This window comes from Apus apus, chromosome 6, assembly GCF_020740795.1.
Source record: "Apus apus isolate bApuApu2 chromosome 6, bApuApu2.pri.cur, whole genome shotgun sequence".
NCBI classification, from domain to species: Eukaryota; Metazoa; Chordata; class Aves; order Apodiformes; family Apodidae; genus Apus; species Apus apus.
The window spans coordinates 10,028,741-10,051,405 of NC_067287.1; the positions used below are offsets into that span (position 1 = coordinate 10,028,741).

General features: G+C 43.6%; 1 protein-coding gene across 1 annotated transcript; it reads left to right on the top strand.

The window, feature by feature from the left end:
* The first annotated feature begins 347 nt into the window (after positions 1–347).
* LOC127386158 (protein mono-ADP-ribosyltransferase PARP14-like) lies at positions 348–20,780 on the top strand. Its single transcript, XM_051622751.1, has 16 exons — positions 348–567; positions 1,627–1,763; positions 1,855–1,888; positions 3,234–3,488; positions 4,081–4,317; positions 5,179–7,445; positions 8,967–9,203; positions 9,432–9,653; positions 10,098–10,161; positions 11,125–11,274; positions 11,940–12,002; positions 14,791–14,997; positions 15,078–15,686; positions 16,260–16,405; positions 17,713–17,887; positions 19,521–20,780. Exons 1-16 carry the CDS (start codon positions 375–377, stop codon positions 19,814–19,816), a joined length of 5,292 nt encoding a protein of 1,763 aa, XP_051478711.1. The 5' UTR covers positions 348–374; the 3' UTR covers positions 19,817–20,780.
* Positions 20,781–22,665: the final 1,885 nt, after the last annotated feature.

A 22,665-nucleotide genomic window follows, 5' to 3' on the forward strand; every position in this document is an offset into this window, starting at 1 on the left:
TCGAAAAGATGAGGGGGTAAGAGGTGCAAGCTATTCCCAGGGACATCATGCCTGGACACCAGAAAAAAAAAATGTTTTACTGTGAGAACAGTGGGTATTGGGATGATCTCCCCAGGGAAGCGGTGGGGACAGGGTTCTGGGCCCCGTCTCAACCACGTTCCTACCTCGGCAGGTTGGACTAGATGACTCCTGAGGTCCCTTCCAGCCTGGCACACCGTGCTTGCTGGGTGAGAGGCGCTGCGGGGCTGACAGGCGGACAGACAGACGGACGGGGGCAGGTGCCGGCGCAGCTCCCATCTTTCCCGGAAAGGCGGCGGGGCCCGCCCCGCTCTCCCGGGCAGCCGGAACCGAAAGGCGGTGCGGGCCGAGCGGCCATGGCGGGGCAGCGGCCGCAGCGCTGCCCGCTCCTGGTGCGCGGCCCCTGGGGCGCCGCCGGGCCGCCGCCTGCCCTCGGCAAGAAGCTGCTCTGCTACTTCCAGAGCCAGAAGCGATCGGGCGGCGGCGAGTGCGAGCTGCAGCCCGGCAGCGGGGACGGGCAGGTCCTCGTCTGCTTCGCGCAGCCCGAGGGTGAGCGCCGGGGCGGGGCGGGGGTCCCGGGGGGTTCCGGGGGGTCCCGGGGGCGGCTCCCCTGCCCGGGGCGGAGGGGCCAGGGAACCCGTTAGCGTGTGAGAAGCATTGACTCGTTTGGCTTGCAAAAAAGATCCTTTGCAGCAGTAAATCCAGCCGTTCCCCGGCGCTGCCCAGGCCGCCGTGCCCCGCAGCCCCGCAGCCGCGCGGCTCTCCAGCCCCTGCAGGCTGTGCCGGCTCTGCGGGGCACCGCGGCCCCTTCCCTCCCTGCTGACCGCCGCACCTGCTCCGGCATCGCCCCCCTCCCCTTCTCTGCCCTGGGTGTTTTCTTGCGCTTTCGTTTTCACTTTCTTGGACGCACTGCTGGCCCAGCAAAGGATGCGGGGCTTCTCGGCTCTTTCGGCACCTTCTGGAAGCAGCCCCTCCCTCCGATCCCCCCGCAGCTACAGGTCGGGGTCGGAACGGGAGATAACGTGTGTGTATTTCTGTGAACTTGCTGCAAGGTGACAGGGATTTAGCTGCTGTTGTTAAATGTATACATATACCTGCAGGTACATGTATGTGGATAAACATATATATATATATATATACATATACACACACCTTTTTTGTTTTTCTTTCCTTAACATGCTTCCCAGTTGCTGACTCGCTCAGCTGGTAAGTGCAAGGCACACAAACCGTTTTGGTACTGGCTGGAAGAGAGTGTGCAAGGTGTGGGGCTGGTACTGGGACCCCCGTGCTGCAGCCCCCGCCCAGTGCTGTGGGCACTGGCAAGGATTTGTGTGGTAGAGCTTTGCTTTGCATCTCTGGTGGTTTGTTGTTGTTTTTGTTTTTTTTTTTTCGGTTGGTTTTGTTTTCAGAAATGGTATCCTCTGCTGTTCTGCCACTTATTTTCAGGAGGCAAGCCTTGTGCCTGCTGGTTTCACTTCATGAGTTTAAAGCTCTTTCATTTTGTGGGACAGTGTGTGTGTCCTCATGTAATGGTGGAAAAACGCTGTGCAATTTCAAGTTGTGTTTCTGTTCAAATCGCCACTGAGGTTTTTGGTTTGTTTCGTTTAGTGAGGCAACGAGTTCTTCAGAAACAGTGTCACAGGCTGGATGTGGGAGGAAAAGAATTGGAGTTGATTGTCACAGACCCTGAAGGAGCAGTAGCTGCTGAAGAGAACACATTTCCAGAAAAATCAGTTCCCACAAAGGTGAATAACAACTGTAATCCCAACCAGAGCTTTGAAATAGTGGTGAGAGTGTCAAATCACTCACTGATATTTTGCTTTAATTTTATTTTAGGGTCTGGATGCCACAAGCGACCTTCAAACAAAAGGTAAAATGTTGTCCATTGTTCTGTGTGCTGATTTTTCAGGAAATGAAAACCCTGGTGCTTTTCTCCACACACAGCTCCAGTTTGTTGGGGCATTGTGCTGAAAGTTTCTGAGTTTGGCAGCCTGATTCAGGTGACAGAGGGAAAGATGTCTGGCCAGGGGTAATGTAGACTGTATAGATGGAGTTTCTGTATGAAGTCTTGTTTGGTGCCATTTTGGGTGTTTTTTCTCCTTTCAAAATTAGGTACTCCCAAGTTGTCATCTACTTTTCTTTTTTTTTTTGAGTTGTGCTAGTGAGGACCTTGAAAATCTTCAGCTGCTGCTTTTCATCCCTTCATTGGGTCAGCCCAGCTTTCAGTTTTGGTTTTTTTGTAATTCACGGGATGTAGTGGCGCAGATGGTTCCTGTCAGAGATTCAGAAATAATATGGCTTCTACAGTTATTTGTTTTGTTTGCCTCTTGTTGGGCTTATGCTGACAGGCCTTCCAAAGCAGCTGTCTTCTGTGCGTGTTATGGGTTTGGTATCAGTTGTTGTACCTTAGTAGAGCTGGTAAACCCTGGAGCAGAGGCAGAGCCAGCCTGTCAGTGCTGCCTCCTGTTCCAGCCTTCCCGTGCTGCCTCTCTGTCTTCCTCCTTGGGGCTGTTGGTTGCTGCCCTAGGATTGAGGGATTTTTGGATGTTCTTGAGCAAAAGCAAGCTGAGACCTTGACCCCACCCCATCCCCAGGCAGGTGTACAGCTCCTCCCTCCTCAGTTGCACCTGTCCTCTGCCACAGCCCTGGAGGTGTTCACTGAGGGTGGTGAATGCCAGGATCCCTGCCAGCCTTCTGTGGAGATGGGTCCTTCAGCACTGTGGTGCTGCACTGGTGGCAGGGCACGGTGGTCATCAGGAGGCTCTGCATCCAGTCACACTGAGTTACTGATTTGCTGTGTTGCCTGTGGATGTCCCCAGCTATGTTCAAACTTGTTTACACCCAGGTTAAGAAACAGTTGCAGGGATTGCAGAGCCTCTCACGGCCCTTACCAACCTGAGCAGCTGTGGTTTATTATCTCAATGGGTTTTATTGTATTTTATGTATGTCTCCAATTCAGAGACATACCAGTGACCTTGGACTTGTTTTCTTATGGCTATTTTTGTGCCACCACAGAAGCTGCTTGCAGCCCTGAAGAATGTCACACCTGGGCTGTTTTGGTTTCCAGCATGTCCAAGGATATTCCCTGCAGTATTTGATTGATTAGATGATCTCTTTTCATGGGAAAGGAAAGGAGAGAAAGGGTGAGCAAAATATGTTTATTCCAGGAAAAGTGCACTGATATGTCATGCTGCTTATTTCTCTTTCTGTTGAAGATGATGCAGAAGCCTTGCAGAATGCAGAGAGTTCTGTTCCAAGCAGTGAACACCAGGAGGAGCCTGGCACTGCAGAGAACATTGCAGAAGAGTCTGCAGAGACCTCACCTTCGGTGGTGTTTGAAAACATGGGATGCAATTCAGAATACTTCATTATCCTGTTGGAGAACATCAGCGGCCTGTCAGATGATGACTTCACTGTGGAAGAGATACCTGAGCTAAATGTTGCTGTAGCTACTTTTAAAAAAAGGATTGGTAAGACAGGATTAATACCATTGTTTATTTCCATGCATATGTAGGAGTAATAGCTTTCAGAGCTTGATTCCTCTTCCAACAGAGATCCAGTTTTTAAAAATTACCTGCACTGTAATTCCTTCAAGAAAGATGTAAGCTCCATGAAAATGCCTGAGATTCCAAATGTTATGCTGAAAGTAGAAAATTGTGGCACCTTCATTAATTGAAATTGATGAGAAGGTCTCATTGCCTCTCTTATTTTGGGTTAGATGTAGAAGTAGTAGTGGACTGACTGTGAAGATGAGTTCTGCAAATTATTGAAGTATTTAAAATCACCCTGTGAGAAGACAGTGAAACAGTGAGAAGTGTTTAGTTTATACAAGATCATTAAGGGGCCAACAGAGACATAGTGGTAGTGAACAGCAGAGAGTAACATTGGCTGTGTGTGTTTTCCCTGTTTGTCACAACAGAGTTCGTTTTCTGGCACCAAAGACAGTTTTGCCCCAAACAGAGGGAGAAGTAGACTCAGCTCATTTCTCTGCCAGAAGTGATAGCTGGGCCTGATAACAACACTGGAAAACATAGTCAGCTTGTACTGCTTTTCCATTTACAGATACTGAAGAGTTTGTCAAAAAATGTTCACAGCACAAAAGAGTTAGGCAACTAAAAATTAGTGCCAGGCTTCTTGAATTGACCCAGAGCATCAAGGCTGAAAACCTCCCAGCCAACATTTCCACAGACTACATCACCATGTACTTCGAGAGTGGGCGGAGTGGAGGGAAGTCTGTGTCAAATGTCCAGCTCTTCCCTGAGGAGAACTCGGCCATCGTTACTTTCCATGATCACAAAGGTAATGCTGCCCTTCACCTGACCAAAGAGCACCTGACAGAAACTTATCCTGATCTGGGGCTTTAGGAGGAGCCTGGCTTGCTGTTGCCTAAGCCAGCAACACTGTCCAGTTCCTGGGAAGTGCTCTGGATTTAGAATTACTGCTGCATGGCTAGAGTTTCAGAATCTCTCTGTTTTTCATACTACCAAAGGGTCATTTTAATATCTGCTTTATGTATGGGTGGTTCCCACTGATGTTTTTTTCTGCATTTACAGAGGTTTTTATCTGCAATACAACAGGGATTGTACTTGCAGGGAGAGGAGGCATTATATGGTAAATATCTCTGTTAGGAGACTCCTGGCTTAGTAAATTCCTTTACTTTTAGTTTAATATATCTGCCAGGTGATTTTTTTTTCTTCTGACTCTCAGAATTTGCTTTAGAGTATGTTGTCCATTAAGTTAATAGGTACTTTTGATCATTGTAACGTGGTTTTAAGTCCCAACATTATAATTCCTTTCCTTTGTCCATTCCAACTGAAAATGCAACCCCTCAAAAATAAAGTAAAAATGCACTGGCACAAAGAGTTTTATTTTAAGTTGAGAGTAAGAAGCATTTCACAGTAGTAACTTGATAAGGCCCTTGCACCCTGGTGGGGTTTCCTTAGGAAATGAGAGCAAGCTGTACAGGTAAATATAAGCACAAGCCTATTTACAAAACTAGTTGGAGCTAAGCCTTTTATCTTGTCAAAAAGTCATAAAAATAGCTCTTTCAAATAAAAAAAAAAGTTATTTCATTTAATATAATAGTTCTAAGAACAGAGTAATTTGCTTGATTTGAAGTTAATGATATGTGTGTTTGGCTCTGTATGTGCTAACTTTTAGATCTAAACACTGTCTTGGAAAAGCAGCATTTACTGGAAGAGAGACAGATTTCTGTGCATCCGTATTACCCTTCCCTGGGAACAGTCCTCTATGGAAAAGAAAGACCCCCTCTCAAGATGCCAGACCCTGTTGGGGTGCCACTAGATCCACATGTCTGGCAGTTTTTACAAAGGCAGGCTAACCTGATCCAAGACATAAACCAGGAGATGGCAGTTTGCCATTGCGAGCTAAAATGGCCACAGAAGGACTGTGCCCACCCAGAAGTTACACTGTGCCCCTCGTTACCTCTTCCTGAGCTGAAAAAGCCAGTGGTTCAGTTGATCAAGACATGGAAGCAAGCTGCCTCTGCTGAGTTCTCACGTCTCATGTCACATTACGTGGCTATAAAGTGTAGAGTAGGTTCAGTGGGTTGGGAAGATGTGAGAAAGAGTCTGGAGAAGGATGTTGCTCTGCTCATAACTGACCTTCCTGAGGAGACGGTGGTGATTGCAGGCAACAGAGCAGCAGTGGACAGAGCAGAGAAAGTCGTGAGGGAATGGATGGAAAACACCATGAAGGAGACTGAAAGAGAGAACCAAAGCATAGAAATTTCTGTGCCAGTGGTGCCAGGGCAGTATGCTGTTCTGCAAAATGCTGGGCTGGAAGAGAAAATTCGCCAAGAGTATCCGTGCTTGAAGATCTTTTATGATGACACAAAAAAAACTGTTCAGTTGCGTGGATTGCCTGCAGAGGTATATGTCGTCAAAGCTGACTTACTGGAAAAGGTATTGAACATACCACATACTTTAGTTACAGTTGATCTCCATGTTCTCAACTATCTACAGGTTGTAGATAATAAAGCAATGTCAGAGTTGTTATTCACTGGGAAAAATATTAATGCTTTTTATGAGCGTAATAGTCTGCGGAATGATACTGTGATGCTATTTGGAAATACCTCCAAGGATATTTTGGAAGCAGAAAAGCAAATAAAGACAGGCTTAGAATATATGTGCATTGACGTGGGGGACGATGAGGTCATTAAAAAGGAGGAGTGGAAGAACCTTCTTGCCTCCTCGCTTAAGAAGCACAATTCTTCCCAGGAAAGTCTAGTCATTGATGGACCTGTTGGAAAAGAAAATAAAATTATTATTACTGGCTTATCTAAGACTGTAAAAAAGGTTTATCAGAAATTTAGTAATTTCCTAGATAGGAACATACAAGTGGAAAAAGTAATCCCAGCTAAGTCAGCGATTGCCGTGCAGTTTGTAGAGGAGAAAAAATCTAATGTTTATCTTGACTTGAGGAAGAAAGGTGTGACAGTATGTTTTGACACCAAGACACCATGTATTTTTCTGGGTGGACCAAGAGCAGAAGTGTCAAAAGCAGTAACCATGTTTGAAAAAATTCTGTCATCCCTTCACTCAAAAAATGTGACAATCGATAAACCAGGAGCTAAAAACTTCTTCACTGAGAGGAAAGATTCACATGTTCTTGAGGCAAAGCAGAAGTTTAACTGTTTGATTAGGCTGGAAGAACAACAACAACAGAAGGGTGAAGCAGTTGGTAATAAAGAGAAAAGAAAGCTCTACCATGAGGTAGTGCTGCCAGATGGGGTTATAGTGGCAGTGTATAAAGGTAACTTATGTAATTACCCAGTTGATGTTGTGGTCTGTCCATCTAATGAAGACTTGCAACACATCAGTGGTTCTGCTGAGGCACTGTCAGAAGCAGCTGGCCCAGAGCTGCAAGAGGAGTGCAACGAGCTGGTGAGGAAGAACGGGCGTTTGCAGCCTGGCTGTGTAGTTATCACGGGCGCTGGGAAGCTGCCCTGCAAGAGTGTCATTCATGCTGTTGGGCCCAGGTGGGTGAAGCATGAACCAGAGGATTGCTTGTCCTTGATAAAAGCTACAGTGAAGAAAAGTCTACAGCTGGCTGAAACATACAATTACCGCTCCATTGCTCTGCCCGCTGTAAGCGGAGGGATTTTTGGCTTCCCACTGCAGACCTGTACACATTCAATTGTATCCTCCATCAAGGAGACCTTGGAAGAATCCAAGTTGGACAGCAGCTTGAAGGAGGTTCATCTCGTGGATGATGTGGAAGAAGTAGTTCAGGTTCTGAGCGAGACCGTAAAAAGAGTGTTTACAGCTAAATCATTCTCCGTGATACTGAGGATGCCCCGCTCAGAGAGCTGCAAGATGAAAGAAAGCCAGGAGGATCTGCAGGTGGTTACAACAAATGAAGGACTTTGTATCCGAGTAGAGGAGAAAAACATCCAGGAAGCCACGGTAGGTTACTTTCTGCTTCATCTTTAACATGATGTGAAGATTTCAAACTTTTAAGTAGAAAAGTTACACTGGTTTACAAGGCAATTGCTACTTTAGGGAACAATGGCTGTGTGTGAGCTAAACAAGGATGCAAGTTGCAAAACTGATGGATTTCAGGATGGGAACTGGCACTGCAGCAGTTTCTAGAGGGCAGCTGTGGGTTTCAGGATGTTTCATTCCCACCTAGTTTTTATTAATTCTCCAGATCTAAGGTCAACACGTAGAACAGCTTGCTTTTTCTTCCTAAAATAGAAATGCTACAGTACTTTCTGGAAGCATTTATATGATCTGTAGCTGTCTAGGTTGGATATTACAGGAATTCAGCACTTGTCTGGGCTGCTGTTGTGAGTCAGGCAAACCGGGAAGATGTAGCCTATTTTTTTAGTTCCCTTCTCTTTGGATGGATTAAAGACACAGTCTGTGAAAAAGCTACTGGATTCTAGGAAAGCAACCCCATAGAAGAATGCATGCTTAGTTTAGATTCTTTTGCTAAAGTCTAGAATTGACTCTACTTATTTTTTCCTTATGTTTTCATTCTTTTTGCTAACGAAGTGTTTAACTTTTACTCATCTAGACCATCAAGGCTCAACTTGCACCTCTGACATACTTTCTTTCCCTTACATTATGTTCTTCAGTGATGCGAAGTGCATCTTGATAAATCTGTCTTTATCAACAGCCTTTATACTTCTGGAGTTGAAAAATCTCCCTAAATTATTATTATTATTGTCCTATTGTTTCAGCATCAGTTGGTTCAGTTGACATTTTGGTGCCTGTAAAAGCCTGTTCCAATAAAAAGCAGTACTAGGTGTAAAAAAAACCTCAATATGACACACATTTGAAATGGTAATTCAGATGTCTCCAGTGGAAGAAAGCTAATCAAACACCAGACTTCAAGTCTTTACCTGTTTCACTTTATAAGAGCACATCAACCTCCCTTCACCTTGTTTTGGTCTGTGAGGTGCTGCTTCTGATCTTGGTCTGTGAGGTATAGACAATCCCACTTCACTGAAAAGGAGGAAAGGGACATTAAACTTTCTGCATTATGTGTACCTTGTACAATGCATCTAGTGGAGATGCTAGAGAAGAAGGAGCAATACTGCAGCCATTCTTCACAAGGAAACAGAGGAAAGGCTGGGTCTGTGGAGAGGGGAGGAGGCAAGCTACAGAGGCTGGGCTTATTTCACCTTCCCAGATGTTGGCATCTGCTCAGGATGAAGTGAGTCACAGCCTTGCCTCCAGTGACCTGCTCACACATAGACACCCCTGGTGTTGGTAGTCACAGGGGGTCTGATGCTGCCTACTGTTGGTTTCCTACAAGCCCAGGAGTACTCAGTATGCAGAAGCTGTGCTGAAAACCAGGTTATTTCCCCACTGGCAATCCTGTTTTTCATGCTGTGCACTCCTTTGGTAGTGCTATTTGTCTCCATGCATATTTTAACTTGCAGTCTGGCTATAGGTATTCTCACTGTCATTTTGTTGCAGACGGATGTTATTGTCAACAGTGTTGGCAAAGATCTGAAGTTTGGTGTGGGACCTCTTTGCAAAGCCGTGCTGGAAAAGGCTGGAATTGCACTCCAATGGGAGTTTGACCTAGAAAAAGAAAGGCAGGAAGCTGCTCGAGGAAGTGTGGTCTGCACCAGCGGATGTGCTCTGACCTGCAAGTCCGTGCTTCATGCCATACTGCCTCTCTGGGATGGAGAAAGAGGACAGGCCTTGAAGGTATATTTAAATTATTAAAAAACAAAATAGAAAATCTTCTGAAAACAGATTTATTTGGAATCCTATCCTGATGCTTCAGGATTTAAATAGTTAGGTTAGATTTACTTCTGTTGGAGTGACCTTAAAGATGCCTTGATGGCACTAACAGCTTTTTCTCATACCAGCATAGTCTTTGTGGAACTAATAATAGATTATGCCTTTCTTAAAGATACCTGCTCTGTTTTACAGACCCTAAAAGATATAATCAATTTCTGCTTGAAGAAAACGGAAGAACTTGGACTGAAATCGATCACTTTCCCAGCTATTGGAACTGGAGGATTTGGATTTCCTAAATACATTGTTTCTAAGCTAATGTTTGATATGGTCTTCGAGTTTAGTCGTACTCACACTCGGAAGACTCTCCAGGAAGTTAATTTTTGCTTGTATCCAACGGATATGGGTAACATTGAGGTAGTTCTTCTCAGGACAATGCTGTCTGTTACATGCTGCTCTAGTTATACCTTAGCAACATAGTTTAGTTTTATTGCTTTCTTAAGGGGATAATTTAGCACTTCCTTATTGCTGTGGGCTGGTGATGGTGGGATGTCTCTCCAGTGTCTCATTCAGTCTCTCTGAAATATAAACTCTCCGCAAGCATAAGCTGAAGACAAAATTGGCCTCACTGCCTGTGAGGCACCTGTAGGTGCTCACTCATCTTGTGACAGGAGTTCTGGAAACACAAAGACAGTATCTATAGGACATGGACCATCCTGGGGCTTCCACTGTCATTAGTGACTACTAAGCATGACTCTAAAGTGCATCAGATGGCTCAGCAAGAGCTATGACTGTTAATTATAAAAATATTCAGTATATAAACTCTGATATACCATTTTGGTACCTTTTTTCTCTTCTTAGGCTTTCACCATTGAACTAGGACACAGGATAGCTGAAAGTTGTGATGCTACAGCAGCAAGGGCAGGTAAGTTGTGTAGGGAGGGGCAGGAAGTGGGACACGGGGAAGAAGGTAAATTCTGTAGAGTGGTTTTATATGTACAGGAAACAAATGACATGTCATAAGACAAAGAGCTTTTTTCTTTTTCCTCCTAATGGACTGGCATTCTTAAAATCAATTTGTGAAAATCTTAAAGAGGAAGTTTTTTTTGTTGAGGACACTTTTATCTCTTGCTGAGGCCAGTTTTATCACATGGAAGAGAATATCCAGGTAGGAGAACCATTGGTTTGTCCTTTCCAAAGGGTTTAAGAACTTGGTATCACTTTGCCAAACAATCCATACATAACACGTGTTTCTGTACCTTCAATATTTTACACAGAGATAAACTTAATGGATTGTTTTCTTTCCATTAATTGACAGTAGTGTGACACTAGCACAAGCAAACCAGTGAGCAGCATCAACAGTAAAGGCTAATTCCCAAGAATATATAGCTCTTTCTTCTCAGTTGCTGTATCAGTCAGATGAAGTTAAGAGTGTGCAATAAAATATGAGTTAGATAAGTTTAGACTAGACATAAGGAATAGTTTTCTATCTGCGAAGGTAAAGATGAAATACTTTATAAAAGTGTGGTGGAGGGATCTCCGTGACTGGCAATGCTTAGGCTGGCTATCCCATTTCTTGTACAAGTTAATTCAGAAAACTGTTACAAACCTGGTCAGGTCAGGTAACCCCATAAGTCCTTTCTGAATGTATATTGCCTGATTTACAGGAATAGAAATGGTTTCACTTTCACAGGACTGAAACAGGAAGGATACTGCATCCTCTTGCTTTCAGAAGCGGAGTAAAGAGAAAGGCAGAGGCTCTCTAGGGCCATCAGACTGATCCAGACCATGCTCCTTAAAATTATAAGTTGGAGTTTCCATCAGTGGAAAAGAATAATATCCAAAACTAGAGAAGAAGTGGTTTAAGGTATTTTTCTTTCCCTTGCAGGTTCCATGAGGCCTGTTCCAACTGAAGTAGTGGGAGTTCATAAAATGCGGATTGGTCCCATTAAGCTTCAAGTAGCTAATGGAGATATTACCAAGGAAGATACAGATGTTATTGTAAACATAGCAAATGAAAAATTTGATGCCAAATCAGGTATTGAATTAAATACCTAGTTCTGCAGTGATAATTTTGTGCTAGCTTTTAAAAGGGGTAGGGGAAAGAATTGTCCATGTGAGAAACTTTAATTAAGTATTTTTCAGATGAGAGAGTTGTGATTAGTTGGGGAGTAGATCTTAAAAAGGTTTTTTATATGTCCTGAGTAGTTCACTTAGTTTCTAAACTACTCAAACAGAAGGTAGCTGACCAGATGACAAAAATGCTTAAATAAAAGGGAATTTTTAGATCAAAATTCTGAAAAACTGCTCTTGTCCCGATATGTCTCACTGTAAGGCAAAGCCCTGGCTAAGTAAATTGAGCTGTAAGATACAGAGGATTCTTTGGTGACATTGTGAAATGCAAGCATGAAAGGCATCACATGATACAATTCAAAGCAGAGAGTTTGGTGAGGAGCATGCTATTGGCTGGTAAAACAATGAAATAGGAGTTATTTGTAATGATTTCTAATCAAGAATAAAAGCAATGTTCTCTTTGCAGCCAGTGCAGTGTGTCATGGAGGGTACTTAAGGGAACTGGCAAGGTTTTGCACTTTGTTATGTGAGAATTTGGGGTATTTGTAGAGTTCAGAAGTTGTGTAGAGTTTTGAGTAGAATAGCTAAGTTGACTTAATGACTGCATATGCTTTTCTTGTATCATTTAAGGGGTCTTCAAAGCAATCATGGATGCTGCAGGTTCCCAGGTAGAAGATGAATGTGCTCAATATGGTATGTTAAAACATACTGTTTTGTTTAATAAAAATCTTTTTTTGCTGTTCTCTCTGAAAACTTAAAATTGTTTTATTATTCTGTACTCTGATGGTATAATTATTTTAGCTGAAAAAATAGCTTTCACTTTTAGGAATTTCGAAAAGTCCTGTTGTTGTTTTGACACCTACTTTGAAAGTTTTTTGTTTCACAACTGGACAGGAGATGGATACAGTTTTCTGACACTGGGAAATTAATGTACTTTAAGTTCTTTGGCCCTGAAATTACTCAAGAGTGTTCCTGATTTAAGACCAGAAACAGTCCCATTGACTTGAACATAATTTTTAAGCTCATCTATTGTCAGATACAGGAGAGCTGAAGTTTGGAAACTGAACAGAGTGGTGGAAGACCTTCTTTTGGTGTAAGCCCATGCAGGACTGGCTTTTAAAAGCTAATAGCAGATCTGGGCTTACATTCAAAAATACATTATTATTTTTTATTGAAATCGTGTAACTCTGCTTATCACCCTGATCACAAGTTCTTCTCTAATCTGCATTTTGCCAAACCAGTAGAGCAGGAAAGTCCCAACTCACTGTGGTTGGCCTCTAAGAGCAGAGAAAGAAACACATTCTGCGTGCATAAACAAAATGTTCCTGCTCTAAATCCAGAAGTTAACTCAGAAGATGGAGTTTTGAGGATATTTTTCCCAGCCTTTGGCCATTCAGGCTGTCCCCATTTATCAGCCTGATCTCAGTGCATGCAGAACCTCTTGCAATCAGTTGTTACCTTTGTGACCAGTGAAGTGGTATGTAACCCCATGTTCTTCAGTCTATTCATCCCCACAATATGACTCCTGTTTCCAGGTGTTTGTAATCAAACATTAGAGCTCTGAAAAAACACAAATGTCTTCTTACAGATTCCATAGCACAGCTCTTAGATCAGCTGGTCATTATCTTAGTGGTATTATTTTAACCATTCAGCTTTTCTGCAGAATAAGAGTTTGAGCTTTCGAGGAATAATTGTCATAAGAAGGGATTTCTCATCTAAATTAATTGTGAGCATTCTATTGGCATGCTTTTAAATAAAAGTGAGCTGTATTTAAATTCAGCAGAAATTCTGAAGTTGTACTCAATAGGAAAACCTCATTGTAGCTAAGATCTTGGGAAATCAGAAAACACACGATTACTTGAATTACTTTTTTCAAAGAAATTCTGCAGTCAGAATTATTTACAGAAAGAACTGCAAACAACTAAACCCAGGATAATAGGCTCCCTGTGGATTTCTTTCCAGTTTTTGCACTTTTCTTCTAGCATCAATACAACCAGTTTTCTTATCAGAATGGGTAGCCACTTTGAAAATTATGTGTCTTCTTTATCTTCTGTGTTCCAGCTGAGCAGTGTCAAAGTGGCTTTATTACTACACATGGTGGGAAACTGTTGTGCAGTAAAATCATCCACGTGATTTACAATGGCAACGTGAAGAGCCTGGTCTCCAAAGTGCTTAGGGAGTGTGAGCTAAGGATGTACACATCTGTCACCTTCCCAGCAATTGGAACAGGTTTGCGTTGTCTTGGGACAGTGATGAGGGCTGTGATGTGGGTAGTTCAGAAACTGGGACAAAGTTAATACCTCTGGTATGGGTAAGAGTAGGCTTGTACAAGAAGCTCTGTGATTTGTGAAAGTTTGTTGTGGTCAGTTGAAACACTGCCTTCACACTTCAAAAATCCTGATTTTTTTCTAAAAGTATAAATATTACAGTCAATATTGATTTGAGCAAGAACAGCTAAAGAAAAGGTATTGTTCCATAAAAGACATTCTTCCCCAAAACAGACTGTGTGTCTCCTGGTCACCCTGCACCTTTCTTCAAACTTCCCGTAGACCTTTGCCTTGGGCTTTCAGCCACACAGAAGGGCTGGAGTTGGGGTTTGGAGGAGGAGGAAGCTGGAATTGTCCTGAGACCAAAACCTTGGCTATAGAAATTGTGGGCTGGGTACCTGTAGTTTACACCTTTTATAGAGCCTATCTGCTCCAGGGGAGGGCTAGAGGCAGCCTAGCTTCCTTGGCTGAAGCTTCTGGCTAGCCTGGGGAGCAGGGCTTGAAGAAAGCAGGGTGTCCTTCTCAGACCAAGGCTCCTCATCACCAGAAAAATAAATCATGAGCTGGTCCTTGCTCACTGTGCCAGGTTAGGGTAGGGGCTGGTGTGTGGGTCAGTGTTTGGACTCCACAGTGATGGTTATGGCAGATCCCCTGGCCTGCCAACAGCACCTGCATGCTGTTGTCACGACGGCTGTCCAAGGGATGCAGTGGCTGAAATTGCTGGGGATCCCACCAATATTTCAGGATAAGCCTCGGGCTGCACTTCGGGCTTGTTGTAGGGGAATGAGAGCAATTATTTTGGGCGTGGTGTTCCTGCTTGCATGTCAAAATGCACTGCAGGCTTGTGTCAAAATCCTCTGCTGCTTTTGGTTGGTTTTACTTTGGCACCCGGTTTAAAGCTGGGGGATAGAGTTAATGACATGTGGGTTAAAAAACATCAGGGGGAGGCTAAGGCTGAAGTGTTTCCTGGAACCTCAAAGTACACAGGGGGTGAATCCCAGAAGGTCTTCCCAGGTCTGTGTAGGGTGTCAGCTCCTGGAGCTCACAGGCTTAGGTGTAAAGCTGAGATTAAGCCTGGGGCTTTGGCCTGAAAGCAAAATGGGGGAGGAGGGAGGGACACCAGTCTGTATGAGCTGGGGATGTGCTCTCTGTTTTCTAGATGCTGCCTTGCTTTAAGTGCTGTTCACTGGTACATGCCTTTTATTTTTGTTTAGGTCAAGGAGGACTGAATCCAGCAAACGTAGCCGATGACATGTTGGATGCCATAGTGGAATTTGCAAACCAAAGATCAGTACGGAACCTGAAACAAATTAAAATCATAGTCTTCCAGAGAGCTATGCTCAGAGACTTTTACTCCAGCATGAAGAAGAGAAAAGATTCAGATTCATCCACAAAAAAATCACAGTTGTCTCAAGTTAGATGTAAGTTTTCCGTGTGTACGGGCACATGAAGCTAATGGTCTTTTATTTCAAACTAATAATGAATATATATTTCTTGACAGCTCGTTTTTTGCGCAGAATCCAACCCACTGAGAAGAAAAAGCCCAAGGCTTTGAAGAAGAAAGTTGATTTAGCTACATTTCAAATTTGTGGAGAAAGCAAAAAAAAAGTGGATGAAACAGAGTCCTGGATAAATGAATTAATTTCAAAGGAACAGTTTGAAAACAGTATTTCAGATGAGCTAATCGAAGATTTTGATGACAGCCATATTGACACCTTGGCAGATCTCCAGAAAAGAAAGGATGTTAAAATTCAGTTTGAAAATACACTTTCCCCTCCCTTGATTAAAATTTCTGGTATTAGCAAGGACGTCTGGTTTGTTTCTGGGGAAGTTCAAAAAATGATCCAAAACATTAGGGATACTGAAGAAGAACAATCCAAGGCAGAACTTGCTTTTAACCTGGTCGAATGGAGGTATCCTGGAAGCAATGGCAGCTTTGTTACTTTTGATAAACTGACAAATATGCAGCTGGAGGATGCCAAAATAGCTAAAAAACCACATCTTGCTGTCAAAATTAACAACAGCAACTACAAGGTGGATCTGAATAGTCTACAGGCTACTGATGACCAAGGGAAAACTATCAACATTCAACGTGTGCCAAAGAATGAAGGTAAATTACAGCTTTCTTAATAAAAAAACCCTTAATGGTGATTATTGAATGGTAATTCTGATAAATGCAAACTTGGCTATTCCAAAGTAGTAAGCTATTTTGTAGGGTTTTTTTCTCTTTTATTCCCCTTCCTTTCCCGCCCCCTCCCCCTCTTCCCTCCTTTCTTGTTATTTTTCCATGATTAGTGACAGATAGGACTGAAATCAGAACAGGTATTGTAAATAAAAACATTATCCTCACCCATGAGACTAGTGAGCATGATTTTAATGCTTAAGTCTGACAAAGGAAGTGGTGTATGAAGAGTGCATAAAATTCTTCTGTGGTTTTCCAACTTTTTTTTTTTTGTTTGATACTGCTATAGGGATAATTAGACTGGAGAAAATGCAAAGCTTTTTACAGTGCATCACAAAGGCAGTGAGGTGTTGAAGGGAGAGGGTATTCTTGCAATGAAGTATTGTGTAGGGTACTTTCCTCTCAGCCCTCTATATGCAGTTGGTTTGTGGGACATGTCTACAAAACTGAGCTCCAGGTATCTGATGATACCATGCTAATGATGCTATCTCTGTTTTGCAGACAAGCAGGCAATAGAGCTCCCTATGCATTGGGAAGACATGAAAGAGGAACGGGTCAAACTGGTGAATCTCCAGCCATCATGTCAGGAATATCTGGAAGTTGAGAGACAATTTCGGAAAAGCTGTCCCACCATGGTCATAGAGAAGGTGAAATCCTATAGGGGAAAAAGAGTGAATTCTTGGGCTAAAAACATTAGTATACTTTCTAAAGGTTTGTTAAGGTCTCTGCAACCAAATACACCATTCATTTGTCTCTCCAGCACTGTAGTACAGGGTGGATATAAATCAAATCCAATTTCCTAAGAGTTGCCCTGCCATGTCTGCCTTCTGCCAACACAAAACTAGTGATCATCTGTCTCTGAGCTGACTCCACATTCAATTAATGTGGGGATCATTAGTTAATGTAGTAATTCCAATCAGGAAGTTCTATATTGAAAGGGAAGCATGAGCAAACACATTCAGAATGCAAAGGAAAATACTGACTTGTTACAGACTGGCCATACACCTTTTTTACAATTTTACTACTTCTTCCCTGTCAGCCCCAGAGCCTTTCAGGCTAGGCTGGAGTGTTGGTTTTAGCCAAAGTGTCAAGATTTTATTCTGCTCAATGAAAAGTCTGCAACACAGAGCACAGAGATTGAATTGCCAGGGAAAAGATGGAATTATTCAGAATCAGGAGGAGCAACAAATAAGAGAAAATACAATGAAACGAAGAGAATATGTGTTTGAAAAAATTTCTTCCATCATGAGGTTTAATGACTATGGTCACCAAGACACAAATAGGACAAAATATTAGTGTACACTGGAAAAAGTCAGGTAATGACACCAAGTCTTTTTCAATTGAAAATGGAAAGCTGTTGCAGCAATGCCTGTAAGATTATATGTGGATGCAGATATGCAGCTGGTTTCCCCCTGAGCTATCTTCACACTGTTGACACGGGGAGGCAGCAACACCAATCCTCTCAGCAAATTATTTTTACATAGTTGCAAAGCTGCATAGGATAGGAAGTAATTGTGACTTCCAAGCTGAGACCTAGCAGAGAAACTTAAATTCAATGTAATGCTTTTATTGCAATCTACCCTTTGGTGGGCAAATCATCAGTAAGGATGGTGAGGATGTACAAGAAGGCACCTGACATTGTTGGCTCTAGCAGTGGTACAACAGCCTGTTTCTAAAAATGACAAAGCATCCCTACTGTGTTTGCCTGTGTACCTGGGGTGGCAGGCAAGACAAATGTATACCAAAAGTTACCAAGCTTGAAAAGCTCTTGTAAGCTACTTTAGTTTCTAATTTTTCAGGAGGCTTGTGTATTCAGTTCCCCAACCCAAGCCCCACACTAAGAGGGCACAGTGAAAATTACTGTCATTCTTTCAGTTTGGTTTTAAAGCTTTCCTGCCATGATAAATGTTGATCCCGACCAGTAGAAACATAGTTCTATTTTGTGACTTTGCAGATTGAAAGAATGCAAAATCCCTACCTTTGGCAGACATACCAAATAAAAAAAATATCTCTCTGTGCAAAGAACAAAAATGAAAATAATGAGAGGATGCTATTTCATGGGACAACTGCATCCTCATTGAGCAACATCAACTACAATGGATTTAATCGTGCGTTTGCTGGAAAGAATGGTGAGTCATTAACCAAAGCATTTAATTTCCTCAACCTGTGCTAGGGAATGTCAATTTTATAGTGCTGGCAGCACAACATCAAGTTGGAGAAAAAAAATTATAAACTCCGAAGCATAATCTATGAGGACAGAGGAATCTATGAGGACAGAGGAATGAACTTGTTCAGTTAATCCCTTGTTGATGAACACCACCATCTAGGGAGTATGAGAAGAAGCTCACCTACTCTGAAATCAAGCCTGGGCAGCTTTTGAGATATGTTTTGTGTGATCTGCCTACAGAAAGGAACAAGGGCTGCTGTTCAACATCTTCAGCTGAGATACCAGCTGCTAGCTGCTGGTATCTCCCCACTTCTTAGACAAAGGCAGATAGTAGAGGTGCAGATGCTTCTCCTGTTGCCTCCAAAGATAAGGACAGCAGAACCAATCAGAAGATCCCACTCCCTTACCATTTTTATGTAAATGAAATCAGTTGAAATTCATTAATTAACTCTTCCCCTTTAATAGTTGCTAGGGATAACTATTAAATATTTAGCAGAAAGACTTTCTTCATTAGTTCATAGATTGTTTTGTCCCGCTCCTCCAGTACAGTCATGTCATGTTTATTATTTGGTAGCATTCAAAGATGAAGGAAGGGAACCAAAGAACTGGAACCTGGGCTGAATTGAGGTGCCAGTTGGTCTTAGAGGTCCTGCAACTTTACTTCAGAAGTCCTTAATTTCTGTTCTTAATGTTTCCTTCCTTAAGACACAATTGTACATGCCTAGGGCTGACTTGATCCCGAGAGAGCCAGGCAGCTTGACTCACATCTAGTCGATACTTCAGTGCAGTCTGGATCCAAAAGTAGACATTTCCCTGTCTGGATCCTCTAGAGGTACTTATGTTGGTCTGTTCTTGAGAAAATGAAGCCAAACACACAAAAAAAATATATCAGGCCATGTACAGATAGAAATGGCAGCCACTGTTTATTTTAAAAACATGACTAGAGATGTAGTTTCACTTTCCTGCTCTTCAGTCGTGCCAGGAGGTTGGATTTACTTGAGAAGCAAGAGCCCTAGATGCCCATGTCCTCTCTCTGCCTGGGAATCTTGACATCCACCTCTCTATCTCAGCCAGGATTTATGAGAGGAATGGCACACTTCCCTTCATCAGGCTGAGTAGCCATAGAAAAATATCCAGAGATCAGATAGGAAGGACCTGCCTGGCCCAAACAGCTTTGTACCATTGTCAGAAAAAAAATAATTCAGACGAAAAACCATGATTCCTCTAACATCTAACTGTGAAGCGTAACTAGAAAACTGTAATTACAATCATATAGTCATTTTAAGTTGAAAAGGCTCTGAAGATTTGCAATTTGATGGATTGCAGACTAAGCAGCAAGGCTTAACAGAGAGAGGAGCCCTTTTTCCCTTAGAAAAGGACAGTCAAAACCTGAGTGTTGACACTTATCTGGCATCTATGCAGATTCGTATTTGATTCTGATACAAAGAATTATTAATAGAATTTGCTGTTTAAACTCTAATCAAATTTATAGCTTTCACAGAGTGGGGGGAAAAAAAAAAAGGAGGGGGGGGTTTAGAGATTCTTCTGGAAATAACAACACTGCCTATATTTGAAAACATTGTCTTTCCAAACAGCTGCAGCAATTGGAAATGGAACCTACTTTGCTGTTAATGCAAGTTACTCTGCTAGGGATACTTATTCCAGACCAGACAAGAACAACAGAAGATACATGTACTTGGCTCGGGTCCTCACTGGGCAGTACTGTGCTGGGAGAAGAGGACTAAGAACCCCACCACCAAAAAACCCAGTAGATCCTTTTGACCTGTTTGACAGCGTGGTTGATGATGTGACGAATCCATCAATGTTTGTCATATTTAATGACATTCAGGCATATCCTGAATACCTTATCACTTTCAAAAAACATTTTTAATAGTCTGGAAAACTTCTAGTGCCTTTTACGTGTAGGAGTTAGCAGGACACTTCTTGATTCTCATTTGTATCTAGGTTTCTTAAGTGCTTATTTCTCTAGCTGTGTGTTTAAATAATTTGAAGATTTATCAACACAATGAGGCCAGAATAAGCAAATATTTTAGAACATGTACTTTCAATACTCACATTTCAGATTCAGTTATGGGGAGGTGTAGGCAGGAACAGCCCTGACCTCTTCCTACACAGGGCAGAGGGGAGTGGTAGGAGAAGGACCTGCTCTGCTTCACCCATGGCCTGAAGCAGGAGGTGTAGATAGGTCTATACATCTTCCTATTTCCAATACTCCCCCTAAAGCATCAAGTGGCTGGCTGCCTGTGAGCTTTTATTTAAAGCACTCAGTGTTGGACCATAACCTCTCTGGCCAGCAGAGTTTTCAGTCATTCTGAGCCATCCACTCAGATTTGTTGGTGCTAAGAGCCCTACAGAAACAAGCATGCACTTTGCTTTCATTGTTTTCCCCCCCCATTATGCTCTTGGGGCAGACTCTGTTAGTCCTTAGGTATAAATTCCCATATATCCTATATTTCTGTATATCTTTTATTCCTATATTCCTATATATATATATATATATATATACATATGTATGCCTATAGGGACATTTTCTATGGTCCCTCACATTGTGTACATCCCTCTTCCACATACAAAGCCATTGCTTTGGCAATTTTAAAGACAGTAATGAGGGACTTTTAATTTCTTCTTGTCAGTATTGAAACATTAACCCTTCAGCAGAATTACAAATTTGCAGAACCACCTAGAGTTAGCAAGCTTAAGCCATTTGAAAATTTTTAGAGCTCTATAAAGCACATAAAGACATTAGCACATCTCTGCATGCTGTGCACCTAATTACAGTGAGAGACCAGATATCAGCCATATACACGTGCTTCTAATAAAAGCAGTTTCAAACAGCTACGTTGTCTCACTGATTTGTTTACACAAAGAAACACACTTCCAGTGGACGTGTTACTTCACATTTGAGTGTCTTTGTCTTACAGTGATGCCATAAATAGTGAGAAGCTGAAAAAGCTTAGAAGACAAAATTGTTTCGTTGTATTATTTGCGTGGCAGATTTGTGCACGTGGACTCCAGGTGAACTTGTTCTGCCATGGTGCAAAGGAGATCTGTGCTGCAAATAGCTGCCAGCATGTCTTAAATCCCTGCTGGGATGTTCCCAAGGCCGGTGAAGGGGAGAGGTGCTTATGGTAGCTGGAGGTGGCAATGTAAAAAAATCCTGCTCTTCACAGCAGGAGCTCCTGCAACCCTTCAGATAAGCTCCCTGTGTAAATTTCCACTTCAATCAAAGCGGAGTTTAACTCACTCCTGTGAAAAGGTGAAGATGCTTTTCTCCCTTCTCTGATTTTTTTGGGTGCTGTTCTGTGCTGTGGAAGCACTGCAGCAGCCAGAGGGGTTTGGGTGAGCTTGGACACACCACGTTCCTCATTGTAATGGAATTCCTTGGAAAGCAGCAGCAGCTGCAAGATGAGGCACTACGAAATCCCAGGCAGTTTTTATCCCTGATGGTAGAAGTTTCTTCACTAGTTTCTGTACTAGAAACTTGGTGGTACTCTGTTCTGCAGGGTTTGTGGCCTAAAAAGCTGGAAAAAGGCTGTAATGTGTATAAAAAAAATGAAATCCCAGCCCTGGAGATGGGTGCTGGGATGGGTTGGCCACAGCAGGCTGGCCACAGGAGCATCTTTGCTTCTAGAGGCAGTAGGACTTCACACCCATGGCCTGGAGCAGATTCCTCAAGGTGCAGGACTCCCAGGGACAAGGAGCTCAGTCTTGGGGAAAGAATGAGGGGCCCTGCTGAGCTGGGGGCCTGGCACCCCAACCTGAAACTGGCTTTGATAGCAGCAAGCCAGCCAGAGCCCTGCAGGGTGCATCCAGTCTCATGCAGCAACATGATGCACAGCTCCCCACTGCACTGCATGGGACCAGCGAGACTGCACTGCACTGCATCACCCTGCACTGCATCACCCTGCACTGAGGTGCACTGCATCACCCTGCACTGCATCACCCTGCACTGCATCACCCTGCACTGCATCACCCTGCACTGAGGTGCACTGCATCACCCTGCACTGCATCACCCTGCACTGGGCTGCATCACCCTGCACTGAGCTGCATCACCCTGCACTGCCCAGTGCTGCCTTGCCTCACATGCACAAGGCTATTGTCCTACACCACTGTGCAGGAGGCTCCACTGCATAGCACTCTGCATTCCCCCTGCCAGCACTGCATTCCCAGAATCCCAGAAGGGCTGGGTTTGAAAGAGACCTTAAAGTCATCTAGTTCCAACCCCCCACTAGGCCAGGCTGCTCAGAGCCCCATCCAACCTGCCCTTGAGCGTGTGCAGGGAAGGGGCATCCCCAGCTTCCCGGGACAACCCGTTCCAGTGTCTCATCCTCCTCACAGTGAAGAATTCCTTCCTACTATCCCATCTAAATCTATTCTCTTCCAGTTTGAAACCGCTCCCCCCCTCATCCCATCGATACACGCTCCTGCACAAAGCCCCTCCCCAGCTTCCCTGCAGCCCCTCCGGGCACTGAAGGCCGATCCAAGGTCTCCCCGGAGCCTTCTCTTCTCCGCGCTGAACAGCCCAGCTCCCTCCGCCTGCCTGCGCAGGAGAGCGGCTCCAGCCCTTTGGAATGACGCTGCTCTGCTGCCCTGCAGGCGGCTGCGCGGCGCGGCACTGCCCCGCCCTGCCCCGCCCTTCATTGCCCCGCCCCTCATTGCCCCGCCCCTCATTGCCCCGCCCCTCATTGCCCCGCCCTTCATTGCCCCGCCCCGCCCTTC

Bases quoted from the DNA above. Each gene is read 5' to 3' on its own strand.
- LOC127386158 (XM_051622751.1), top strand. From the start codon at position 375: ATGGCGGGGCAGCGGCCGCAGCGCTGCCCGCTCCTGGTGCGCGGCCCC. The intron at 4,318-5,178 runs GTAATGCTGCCC...GCTAACTTTTAG, and splicing joins TACTTTCCATGATCACAAAG to ATCTAAACACTGTCTTGGAA. The intron at 16,406-17,712 runs GTGAAATCCTAT...GTGACTTTGCAG, and splicing joins CCACCATGGTCATAGAGAAG to ATTGAAAGAATGCAAAATCC.